The sequence below is a fragment of the Arvicola amphibius genome, chromosome 7, assembly GCF_903992535.2.
Source record: "Arvicola amphibius chromosome 7, mArvAmp1.2, whole genome shotgun sequence".
NCBI classification, from domain to species: domain Eukaryota; kingdom Metazoa; phylum Chordata; class Mammalia; order Rodentia; family Cricetidae; genus Arvicola; species Arvicola amphibius.
Genome location: NC_052053.1, coordinates 45026488 through 45039444, shown reverse-complemented (window position 1 = coordinate 45039444; position 12957 = coordinate 45026488). Strand labels below are relative to the sequence as shown.

General features: G+C 49.2%; 1 protein-coding gene across 1 annotated transcript in view; it reads left to right on the top strand.

The window, feature by feature from the left end:
* The window catches only part of Sardh (sarcosine dehydrogenase), a 59588-nt gene that overhangs the window by 44855 nt on the left and 1776 nt on the right, over nt 1–12957 (top strand). Inside the window, exons 18-20 of the mRNA XM_038335752.2 lie at nt 6394–6556; nt 7351–7519; nt 11172–11307. Of these exons, the coding sequence (XP_038191680.1) occupies nt 6394–6556; nt 7351–7519; nt 11172–11307 (468 nt within the window). The remainder of the gene's footprint in view (nt 1–6393; nt 6557–7350; nt 7520–11171; nt 11308–12957) is intronic.

Genomic DNA, 12957 nt, shown 5'->3' with positions numbered 1-12957 from the left:
GTACTGTGTGGTAGTGGGGTACTGTGTGGCAGATGGGTACTATGTAGTGTAGAAGTTCCATGTGGTGGTGGGGGTACCATGTCATGGTGCGGGGTGCTGTGTGGTGATGGAATATTGTGTGGTTGGGGGGCACCCACCATGTACTGGGATATAAGGGTGTGGTGATGGGGTAGCATTGATGATGGGGTACTGTGTGGTGGGGAGTACTGTGTGGCAGAGAGGTACCATGTGGTGGTTTTGTACTGTATGGTGATGAGGTTCCGTATCATGGTGGGAGACCATGTAATGGCAGGGAATCATGTGGTAGTGGGGTACCATGTGTGGTATAGTGCCATGCAGTTAGTGCCAGGGTATCTGCTGCTATTTTGATGCGAGGACACAAGGTAAACTGTTTACATCAGGCTACATACATCTGTTTCCTGAAACACCTATATTTCTTTGTGTGTATAGTGTATTTGAGTGTTCATGTTTGTGTACATGCATGCATTTATGAGTGTGTGAGTATGTACATGCATGTAGAGTCCAGAGGAGAATACGGGGTTTCTTCCTCAATTGCTCTCTATTTTTGAGACAGGGTCTCTCACTGAATCTCAAGCTCACAGCTGGCTTAGGCTTGCTGCCAGTGAGCCCCCAGGCATCCTCGAATCTCAGATTCCCCAGCACTGAGATTACGGACATGAGCCCCCAAGCCTGGCTTTTACATGGAGGCTGGGGATGGAACTCATGTTCTTATGTCTGCATCGCAAGCACTTTGCCAATGACACGTCTCCCCACTTATTCATTTACTTTCCTGTCTGTCTGTCTGTCTATCTATCTATCTATCTATCTATCTATCTATCTATCTATTATCTATCTATCTATCTATCTCTATCATCTGTCTATCATCTATCTAATCTATCTATCTGTCTATCATCTATTTACATATTATCCACTTACCATTTATCTTTATCTATCTTTTGGTCGATGCTGTGTGTGTGTGTGTGTGTGTTATAAGTGCAAAGATATATGTCATGGAGGGAGGTCAGATGACTACCCATGGGAGTCAGTTTTCTCCTTCTGCTACATGGATTCTGGTTACAGAACTCAGGTTGTGAGGCTGAGTGGCAAGCACTATTTATCTATGCTGAATAGTCCATCTCATTGGATTATCCTCATCTCATCTCGTGCCCTGAGATCAACTTGTTTTGATGCCACATGTGAGTGAGATAACACAACACTTACCGTCAGGAGCTAGCTTGTTACACTTAACAAATGACAAGGGATAGCTCTTGTTTGTTTTGTTTTTCTAAGACAGGGTTTCTCTCTGCTGCCCTGGTTATCCTGGAATCTCTGTAGACCACACTGGCCTCAAACTCAGAGATCTGTCTGCTTCTGCTTCCTGAGTGCTGGGGTTAAAGGTCTGCGCCACCACTGGCTAGTTTAAGGACTAGCCTTTTTAATGTCTGGACATTATTCCATTGGGTACATGAAGTACATTTATGTTGAGTGACATCATGCAATGAACCTGGGAGTGTAGGCTTGTCTTCAGCATACAGCTTTCATTTCATAAAGCACGGCGACTCTGCTTCTCTCTCTTCCCTCCAGGACCGGCTTCATCACCCATCACTGGGCACCGCACAGAGCTCCTCCCGGCTCCACTCCCTGGGTTTGCTCTCCTGTCTTCACCTGTCCTCTCTCTCTCTCTCTCTCTCTCTCTCTCTCTCTCTCTCTCTCTCTCTCTCTCTCTCTCAAGCAATTGAGACACAGACAAAATGCACCTTATCCAGGTCCTCAGGCCTCAGTTTTTTCTCCCTGGAAGGGAGCTGTTGGATTTTACCATCTTAATTCTTTTGGGAGGCACATAACCTCCTGAATATTGGGTTAATGCTCAGCTTCAACCATTTAACCCTCCTCTCCAGTAGTATGAGCATCTTCACCCTGTTGGGAGACAGAGCTTCAGAATGTTTTATTTTGGTCAGCTAGTACTCAAACACATCAGACAGAGGGTTTCTCAACCCTGGTCTTGGAAAGAACATCCCAAGGATCTCTGCGGCGTAAACCCTCTGTGACTGGCTTGTGTCACTCGGCACAGCCTTGGGGTTCGTTCTCATCTCAGCAGGTGTCAGGGCATCCTTCCTAACACACAGGTGACTGCTGTCCTGTGTTGGTGAACCCAGGCTGCTTCTGCCTCCAGCTGCTGTGACAGAGGTGTGAAAATTCCTCTTTGAGCTCTGCCTCCCCTATTGGGGGGATGTTTACCCATAAACTGGTCCACGACACCTCATTTACTTTAAAATTTCTAGAGGATGTCCCTTTTCCATGGTGACAGCACCATTTTATGTCCATGCCAGCCTGTGCAAAGCTCTGGTTTCTCTACACCCTCACCAACATCTGTTATTTTTAGTTTTGCTTTTTGTAAAATTTGTGATACAATTATTTATTTGTACACGAGGACACATGTGTCGTGGCATGCCTGTGGATGTCAGAGAACAATGTAAGAGTCAGGTCTGTCCTCCTGCCATGTTGGTCCTGGGGGTGGGTCCTGGGTCCTCAGGCTTGGCAGCAGGCACTTTTACCTTTACCTACCGAGTCCTTGTTTTGGCCCTGTTTTGTTTTAAAATAAGAAAAAAATTGTTTTATGCTTTTTGTATCTCAAGACAGTGTTTTTCTGAGTATCCCTAGCTGTCCTGGAGTTTACTCTATAGATTAGGCTGGCCTCAAACTCAGAGAGCCCTCTGTCTCTGCTTCCCAGGGGCTGGGATTAAAGGCGTGTGCCATCACCACCCTGCTGAAAGAGTTGGGTTTTTAGTTGCGGATGTGCACATGTGTCTGTATGCATGAAGTTCACCTGGTCACCTATGTGGGCCTTACTTCCAGATGCTCTGAGTCTCTGTCACTGTGACAGTGCCACACTGTTTCCGTTGCTGTGGCCTAGCTGCTGTCTGTTTTGGGATGGAAAGGAGTGAATCCCCCAATTTTGTCAGTTTTCAAAACCGATTTGGCTCTTAGGGTTGAGGGTCTGTATGACTTTTAAGAGGTCGTTTTTCTGTCTCTGCAACTTAATAAATATCAGTGGGACTCTTCCAGGACTGTGTGGCCTCTGGGACTACTTTGGGTCCTTCGAGCATCTTAGTAATAGGTCTCCCAACCCCTACACACGGGATGTCTTTGAATTTGTTTGTCGTCTTAAAATCCTTTTACCTCTTGGTTGGGATTATCCCTATGCATCTGAGTGCTGGCATGAAGGAAATGACTCTGATTTCCTCTCTGATTTTGTTTCTGAACTTTTGAGATGCTCTCATGCAGCCCAGCTGCCCTTAAGCTTCCTAAGTAACTGGGGATGGTTTTGAACCGCTCCATCCTTCTGCCTCCACCTCCCAGTCTCTCGGATGGCAGGTGTAAGCCACCATTCCTGGCTGAGTTTCTGGGTTGTTCACTGCTAGCTCGTAGAGACAGAGGACTTTATGTGTTGGCTTTGTGTCTCAAAACTGCTGGATTTGCTTATTGTGGACTCTGGAGGGTGAGAAAAGGGTTTTTTTTTTTTTTTTTTTTTTTTAACAAAACCTGGTTCAAGGCCCTTCCTGCCAAACCTTGCACAATTCTGGACCAGTCCATTGCCCACAGCATCTTTCCAGGAGCTCTGCCTCCTCTCAAGCTTTCTTTACATTGTATTTTTTTTTTTGTGGTGCTGGGAATCAAACCCAAGGCCTTCCACATGCTGGGCAAGAGCCCTATCACTGAGCTGTATCCTCAGCCCTCTTGGGAGCCTTTTGAAGCCACATGAGCCAGTATATTGTTGTTTCCCAGAGACTGGGTTTCCTCAATGAACACAGTATTTTCCATTTCTGTCCGTTTTCCTAAACATTTCTTAATTTTATTCTTTGATAAATAAAATTCCATTGTGTGCATTTACTGTCCGTTCATCCAGTGATGGGCATCTAGGCTGGTTCCATTTCCTTGCAGGTGTGACTTGAGCAGCAATGGGTACGGTTGTGCAAGTGTCTGAGCCAGCATTTGATGGCAAGTGAGTACATATCAGGGCTGGAGCTTTCTGTAATCCTGCTGCTCAGGAACCCTGTCTGAAGCACACTCCTTAGGTAGGGCACAGAGCCTGAGCCCTCGAGGTAGCCGGGAGATGCCCGACCCACAGGAGTGGGGATAATGAGTTCCTGATGTCTTTGTTCTCAGTCTTATCCCATCCTTTGATGTCAATACTGGGAAGAAACGAGACCCACCTTTACTCTGCTGCTTCTAGGGGAAAAAATGTACGGCACCCAGGTAGCCAGGATCTACGAACCTGGAAAGTGTGTGGATGTCTCCAAATTCTTACCTTACCAGGAGAGAGAAGAACCTACTGTCCCCTCTCAGGAATTCTTGGCACCTGCCATGGGACACACTGGTATGCAGTAGATACCCAGAAGTGGCCGCCCTGTATCCCACTGAGGTCAGAAGGCTTCAAGAGCCCCTGGACATCATCCCACTTGTGTGCATGGTTGGGTGAGGAGTGTCTGAACATGGAGGCCGGGTTGGGTGCACTTTAAAAATGACTTTCCCTGCTTCAAAACGAAGCTGGCTTTGAGCCCCAAGCTCCTTCGGGGGCTGTCTAAAATTAGCACCCTGGTGACAAGGCAGTCTTTGTCAGGGGCCTGCAGCTTGCACTGGGAAGCAGGGAAATGTCAACAGCACAGTTTCTGCACCAGTTTGGTTTTTTTTTTCACATGGCCAGGCAAGTGGTACTGCTTCAAAGGCGTTTAGGATCCAGGTCCGCGATGGTTGTGTGATTAGACTGTTGGGTTCATAAGGTGCTAGCTTTGTGGTCAGACTGCAGGGTCGCTCCCTCCCACACCCAACATGGGGGTGGCAGCACAGGCCCGGCCACCTGCCTCTTTATTTGTGAGGTGTTTTGAGGCCCCATATTCCATAGATGATCTGAATAGTGAGGTTGGACTGCACCCTTGGGAACATTCACTCACACATCCCAGAACTTGTCCGAAGGCTGGGGAGGTGGGCATCAGTTGTTGGGTGTGTTGGCTATGGCTGTGTACCTAAGCCAAATGTCTAGAAAGATTGCATCTGGAAAGGTAGCCTTCGTATTGACTGTGTGGGTGTGGACCCCAGACCAAGCCGAGCTCTCCCCACTGGGCCTCAGTGCCCTTGCAGGGTTGCATTTATATGGGGTGTGTGGCATTCTCAGCTTAGGGACAGCAGATAATGCTGCCACCATTCATGTGTTTGTGAGCCGCAGTTTCGGGAAAACACAATGCTCATTGGTGTGGCTTCTAGAATGACGGATTTGGCCTGTAGCCACCCTGAATTGATGCAGGCAGGACACAAACTATGCCTATGATTTCTCACCTGCTTCCCATGAATGGGAGAGGCTTCAGGCTTTTCCAAATGAGAGCCCAGGTTCAGGATGGCAAAATTGTGGCTGTGGCTTGAATTGGGAATAAGATCCTGGCAGATGGGACCGACTGATGGTTGGTTTTTGTATATAGTCATCTTATTGCCGTCACAAAACACCCAACAAAGGTTTCCTGAAGAAGGAAGGGCTGTCGGGTGGTGATGGCGCAGGCCTTTAATCCCAGCACTCAGGAGGCAGAGGCAGGTGGATCTCTGTGAGTTCAAGGCTAGCCTGGTCTACAGAGCAAGTTCCAGGGCTACACAGAAACCATCTTGAAAAACAAAAACAAACCAGGAAGGAAGGGTTTATTTGAGCTCACAATTTGAGGGTCAGATCTGTCATGGCGGGGAAGGTATGATGGCAGGAACTTGGGGCAGCTGTCATAGCGCATCCATGGTCAGGAGCAGAGAGAGGGACAGATGTGGGCACCAGCTCACTTTTTCGTTAACTCAGTCTAGAGCCTCCCTTAAGCATGGCCAGAGGTTTGTCTCCTAGGTGACTCTAGACCCTATCATGTTGATGGTCCATGTCAACTGTCCCAGGAGTTGGGATGTGATTCTTCAGAGTTAGCACAGGACCAAAGTCCTGGTAAGAGGCAGGAACGACCCAAAGATTGGCAGCTAGAGGAGGTGGCAGATGCTGAGTATGGCAGTACAGTCAAAGCATTACTTGAGTCCTTGCTTTGGGAGAAATCAGGAAGGAGTTTCCTGAGTCTCCAGGAGTGGCTCTACCGTGCCTTGATTCGAGGCCATGAACCCCCAGAATAGACATGGAGATCATTTCTATCAGTTTAAGCTGCCCAGCTTCTGGTCGCTTGCTTGACCATAGGGAACCAGCTGGTTGGTCACTCCTGAGGTGTGAGGCCCGGAGGTAGAGACAGTCTCAAAAAAAACAACCCATTTCTTGTTGACAATCTGAATCTGACCAGGCCTTGGCCTGATGGTAAGTGGCAGTCTGCCTGGACCTCATCAGCCTGAGGCAGCTGTATCTGATTCACACCCCTGTCTCCCCAGGTCCGGGCCATACGGCTATCCTTTGTGGGGGAGCTGGGCTGGGAGCTGCATGTCCCCCGCGAATCCTGCTTACCAGTGTACCGGGCTGTGATGGCTGCAGGTGCCAAGCATGGCCTCGTCAATGCAGGCTACCGTGCCATTGACTCCCTGAGCATCGAGAAAGGTGAGTCCTGGTAGGCCACCCAAACTACCAGAAAGGAGTTGGGGATGTTTCTGTCATTGGTGTCCAGATTTTCACATCATGAATCCCTCTATCTCCCAGCCTTGTATATTTTCTCAAACCTTCCTCACTGCCTATGCATGGGGTCTCCCAATCAGGGCCTCAGAAGTGATTCTGGGGTCCCCATTTCCCTCACACGCCTGGACTCAGAGAGGTGAGGCACTACCTAGAATCCTGAGGGAGTATGTCTCAGTGGGGAGGGATTGAATTCCGCACTGTGGGATCCTTGAGAGATTGTTTTTTTTTGTTTTTTTTTTTTTGTTTTTTTTTTTTTGAGTTTTTAAGAATTGGGTGCTGGAGGCTTCATGTTTGCCTATATGGGGATTGTACTACTAGCAACACCCAGATATCTCTGGAGAGGTGAAGACTCCGAGCAGGTTGGGTTGCTAACTAGTGGCCACCTCACCTCCTTTAAAAGGTGATAGTTCAGAATGGGGTCTGCCCTTCCCCAAGGGTGACTCGCTCCACTTTCCAGTTCCACTAAGCACCCCATCCCGATGGCACAAGGGACTGGAAAGCTCACGGGACTAGTCTGCTTTAGGAGCTCATATAGGGAACCTTCTGGATGGAGTCCAGGATTCTACCCCATCTCCCTGGCTGCCCGGGTTGCTAAGCGACAGTGAAGGTGGAGATTTGGGGACTGGATAGTGTGGGTTTGGGAAGCACCCACATGTATTTCCTAAAGACTTGATGCCCACCTCAGCTGGACACTCGCCCGCGTCCCCCTTTTCTCATAGGCTATCGACACTGGCATGCAGACCTGAGGCCTGACGACAGCCCTCTGGAGGCAGGATTGGCATTCACCTGTAAGCTCAAGTCCTCAGTGCCCTTCCTTGGCCGCGAAGCCTTGGAGAAGCAGCGTACCACAGGCCTCTACCGGCGCCTGGTATGCCTCACTGTGGAAGAGTGAGTATTCTGGCCCGTCGGGTGATCGTCCATGCTGGAGAGGTGGTACTTACCGTTTCCAGTGATGGCCCCTGGGACTGGCATTTCCTCAGATCAGCCTCCCTTTCACAACGGCCCATTTCAGATGGGAAAAGTGAGGCCCGGGAGATCCAGATCTATACCACAAGATCTGCATCATGTGTTGGTAAAAGCAGAAGTGGTATACAAATTCTGAGTGGGCCAGGAGTGGGTCGGAGGGCCCCAGGGACACAGAGAAGGCATAACACTCTCTAATGAAGGCATTTAAAAAGGAAAGGTGCCACCGCTGAGCTGTGGTGAGTAGAGCCAAGCCTGGTGACTTGGGAGGGTGAACCCCTACTTACAAGCAGGTGTCCCTGTCCCTTTGGAACCACCTCCCGTCCTGTCCCAGTTAAATCCTGACTAGGCAGAATTGTTTTCCATGTATAAATGAGGACCGTGGAGTGTCAGAGCAGAGGAGAAAGGAGAAACCCCTTCTGAGGAACTCGACCCTCCAGTCTGGTCACCAGGAAGCAGCTTGGAACTTGTCGCCGGCCAGTAGCCAGGCTCAAGTGCTCCGAGTCACCGGAAGAGTTTGAATCCTGGAGGCCTGGGTTCTACACAGTGGTTCCCATGGGAATTCTCATAGCAACTGTTTCCAGGACGGGGAGGTGGCTTTGGGCGTTGCTGCGCAGCTGACAGCCAGCCACAGATGCTGTCACTATGCTTTGAGCGTCAAGTGTGATAAGAGGCAATGGCCAGAGCTAGGGTTTGTCATCATACTGTGGCCTTGCCCTGAGATGTCACCTACTCCCCTGAGGCTACCCAGCTTGGGTGGCAGGGCCCTCTCAGGTGGGGTGGAACTGTCATACCCTCCACCAGCCTCTACAAAGCTTCTGAGGCCAGTGTTTCGCTCCAGAGCAGAGGATCAACAGCTGTCCTGCTCAGGGGCTTCCTTCCTGTCCCTGCATCTCTTGGCTGCAAGGCACGATGATGTATGCCCGCTGCTTTGAGGGGACCTGGGTGCGTTGAGAGCCGCCATGATACCACTTTGTCCCGTGGAGAATGATTGGAGAGGAAGTATTCCCCAGCCTTCCTTCATCCTGGCCCCCATCCCAGATGGTGTGGCTCTGAGCTGCAGACCTAAGAGGGTGTCTAAACCTGGCCTGACTCTTGTCATTCAGGGAAGGTTTCATGCCACTGTGGCTCTGATGACAGCCCAGAAGAACAGTCCACAGGTGGCACCAAATGGTACCGTGATCCGGGCATTGACGTTTCTAGATTTTAGTGGGCTTCTTTTTCTTTTTGTCTATCATTTTGGATCTTGAATCAAAAACATTAGTATTAATATAGTACATTGATAAAGAAAATCCTTTAGTATAAAAAGTAGATAACCAAGCTCGGGCGGTGGTGGCACATGCCTCCCAGTACTCAGAAGGCAGAGGCAGGTGGATCTCTGTGAGTTCAAGGCCAGCCTGGTCTATAAAAGCTATTTCTAGGACAGGCTCCAAAGCTACAGAGAAACTCTGTCTCAAAAAACAAAACAAAACAAAACAAAACAAAAGTAGATAACCAGAACACTGTAAAATAAGCCCATTTGACAGTTAAATAAACTAGAGTCAGCATACTCTCTATCAAAATTCTAATGGAATTCTTCATTGAACTAGAAAAAAAATCCTGAAATTTATATGGAGGCAAAAGATGCAGAACAACCAAAGCAGCCCTGAGCAAATGAGGGAGGCAGCGTCAAACCTGACCTCAAATTATATCACAGAGCCATAGTGACAAAACCAGCACGGTCCTGGCCCAAACACTGATGTATAGACCCATGGAGCAGACAGAGGGCCCACAAGCAAACCACACAACCCTTACAGTGGCTCCAAAACCACTAGAGAGAAGCAGCCTCTCATAATGGTGCTAGCAACCCTGGATATCCACATGCAGAAATGTGAACTAGACCCCCGCTTTTCATCCTACGTGAAGATAATCCCAAAGTGGACGAGATCCAAATCTCCTGAACTGCTGAGACTTCAAGAGGAACCCTGAGGGAATGTGCTTCAAGATACAAACGGGGGCAAGGCCTTTCAGAGTGAGCTCAGGAAAGTCAGTGTGAAGGATGGGATCGCATTAAATAAACGTGATTCTTCACAGCCCAGGGAACAATCACCAGAGTGAAGAAGCAGCCTGCGGAATGGGAGAAATCCCATTTAACAGGGGATGAATCGTCAGAATATGCAAAGAACAGCCACAGAATTAAACAACAACCCCACAAGTAACCCAGGGAGTAAGCAGGCAATGAGCTGAACAGACATCTGGAAGAGAATAGAAGCAACCGGTCAGCTTATGGAAGATTGTTCAGCTTCTTCAGCTATGAGGGAAATGCAAACCAGAGCTATGCTGAGATCCCAGCTCTCCCCAGCCAGAGAGGCTGACACCAAGGAAAGAAATGGCAGCAAATGCTGTGTGGATTCAGGGAAAGAGGAACCTTTGCCCCTTACTGCTGGTAATGTAAGTCATTCTAGCCACCGAGGCCAAGGGACTTCCATATGAGTCAGCTACCCCCTTCTTGTGTATACCAAAGGCTCTGAGTCAGCATGCCACAGAAGCTTTGACAGCCATAGTTACAGCAGCAGGGTTCATAAGAACCAAGATACACAATCAGCCCAGATGCCCACCAATGGATGAATTTTATTATTTTATTTTATTTTGAGGCAGGGTTGCACTATGTAGACTTGGTTAGCTGAAACTACTGTGTAGACCAGGCTAGCTTTGAATTCATATTGGTCTGCCTGTCTCTGCCTCCTGAGTTCTGGAATTAAAGGTGTGCACCACCATGTACAGTCCAATGGATGGATTTTAGGAAAATGTGGTACATACCCGGCGGTGTATGACTGACCCATTATTTACCCAAAGATAAGAGTGGAATTGTGTTTTTGTGTGTGTAGGGGTGTTGTTTATGTATTATTTTATTATTTAAAAAACTTGATGCGTGTGTGTGTATTGTGTGTGTGAGTGTGAGATGAAAGTAGAAGTGGAGGGATTATGGGTAGAAAGAGGGGACAAGAGGGGGTGGATGTGAGCAGAGCAAATATGTACATGCATGATGATTTCACAATAGAGTATTTTTCTTTTTGAAAGATTTTATTATATGGATGCACATGTGTTTGTCCGTGTGAGTGGATGCCATTTGTGCACGGGTGCCCACAGAGGTCAGAAGAGGGCACAGGATCCCCTGGAGGTGGTGAATACCTGGCATGGGTACCGAGAGCGAAGCTACGGTCCTCTACAAGAGCAACAAGTGCTCTTAACTGCTGAGCCATCTCTCCAGCCCCTCCCCATTATTTCCTATAATTAACATAGACTTTTAAGAAGGAAGTTAAATGAAAAGGGATGGAGTGGGGCCTTTCTGAAGTGCTGAGGCTCTGGTCGGCTTTACAGTTAAATTTCATTTCCTCATTCACTTCTACCCTGCCCCCTGTCATTCTAGGTCAGGAGTCGGGCTACTGGGGGCTTGCAAGGTCCTGGCGGGGTTCCTATACCCACGTAGGGTACCCATGTGGGCTCTTGTATGCACAGTCAAGTCCAGCTGCCTTGCTTCCCCAGGCTGTGTTCCCACCACAGTCTGGGGTTCCAGCCATCTTTTTGCTTCTTTCAGGGAGGTGCCTATGTTTGGCCTGGAGGCCATCTGGAGAAACGGCCAAGTGGTGGGCCATGTCCGGAGGGCTGACTTTGGGTTTGCTGTGAACAAAACCATCGCCTATGGCTATATCCGAGATCCCAGCGGTGGGCCGGTGAGCTCTGTTCCCTGTCCCTTTCTAGATCCTCAGGACCAAACCTGTGCATGCTGGGAACACAGGAGGAAGTCAGGAAGTAGTGCCAGTCCTGGTCTCCAGCTGAGCTTTGCTGGTTTTTTCTTTATCTCTAAAAGAAGCTGACTAGGGCAGCCCCAGGATCTTCTTGATCAAAAAGACTTTCAGGATCTGGGATAACATTCTCTGGTCCCATCTCTGCCCTTCCTCCTCACCCCCAGTCACCTCAACCTCAACAAGTGAGCCAAACCCAGGCTGCAGATGCTGGGGCAGCCCAGACAGCCACAGGAAGGTACCAGCTATGTCCCCAGGAGGAAAGGGGTGGCCTTTAACACTTCCTGTTTCCCAACAATGGTGTAGAGGTGTAACAAGTAGCACCATTTATTTTCACACCACCTAAGCATATCTCTGCCAAGTCTCACTGAGGTCTCCTGTGCCCCAGCTCCAGTCCCAGAGGTGCTGACCTGGCTCTGCCTCCTAGCCAGACACCAAGACAAGCTGAGTCACAATGTCTGGCTGAATGGAGGGTGGGAGCATCAGGCTTGGGAAGAGGCAAGGACGAGTAGCTCCCATGGGGTCTAGGGTTACCAGGACTTCTGGAGTACAGGTTAGGGTGGGGTGGGGTGGCTGAAAGTGGAGAGGAACCCTGTACTAGAGCGGGAGGCTCTTGATACAGGCTTAACTCGAGGCTGGGACTTTTCTTGCTCTGTGACCACAGACCAGGGGTTTCTCCAAGATCCCAAGCTTTCCCTATAAAAAGGGTATAGGCTTCCACCCTCCTCATAGACTCCAGTATGGACAACCACATGGAGTAGAAATTGATTGACAGTCATCAAACATTGCAAAGCAGCCTGGGATTTTTTGGTGATTACACAGGACTTTCTTAACAGTGAGATTCCACAACCAGGGTCCCAGGAAAGATAAAATTAGAAGTTTGTTTACTGGTGCCCAGGCTTGGTGGTCAGGGGAGAATCCACGGCCTTTTCTTTCAAAGATCAGCGCCTCCCACCCTTCGTACCCATTCCTTGGGCTTCAGGAGGCCCAGCATTAACGCCATCCAGACAAAGAGTCCCACCCTGAAGGTGAGCAAAGGAAGGAGAGGCTCATGTACCGTGCTGTGATCAAGTTTCTTGAATATTCATGCCATGAGAGTGGGCAGCTGGGCAAGCCAACCCTCTCTCCCTCCATCAGTGCTCTGGTGGGATAACCCACATTTCTAAGGAAGACTAAGGAGTTTGGGGGTGGAAATTCTGTGGCTGGTGGGTGTTTATCAGCTGGACTGGGCTAGTCCCAGAACACCTGCCTCTCCTCTGCTGAAATCTACCAACCTGCCAGTCACATAGTGCTTGGTGCAGAGGCTCGCCCTAGACATCCCGCGGCTTAAAAGGGTTTGTTGCCTCTTTACTTTTTTCTTTTCTTTTCTTAATCCAGTCCTGAGCGACCTGGAATGAGGGGAGATCAAGCCCCAGACTGCTCCAGCCTGGGCCTGGAATCCTCACTGTACACAAAGAAGCATGTCCTTGGGTGGCCTAGGAGTGTTCCTCCCTCCAGAACAGTAGAGTGTCAAGTTACAGCCCTCTCCCCTTTCGGACAGGCTCGCACCTGCTCCCAGGGCTAACAGCTCCAGAGGGC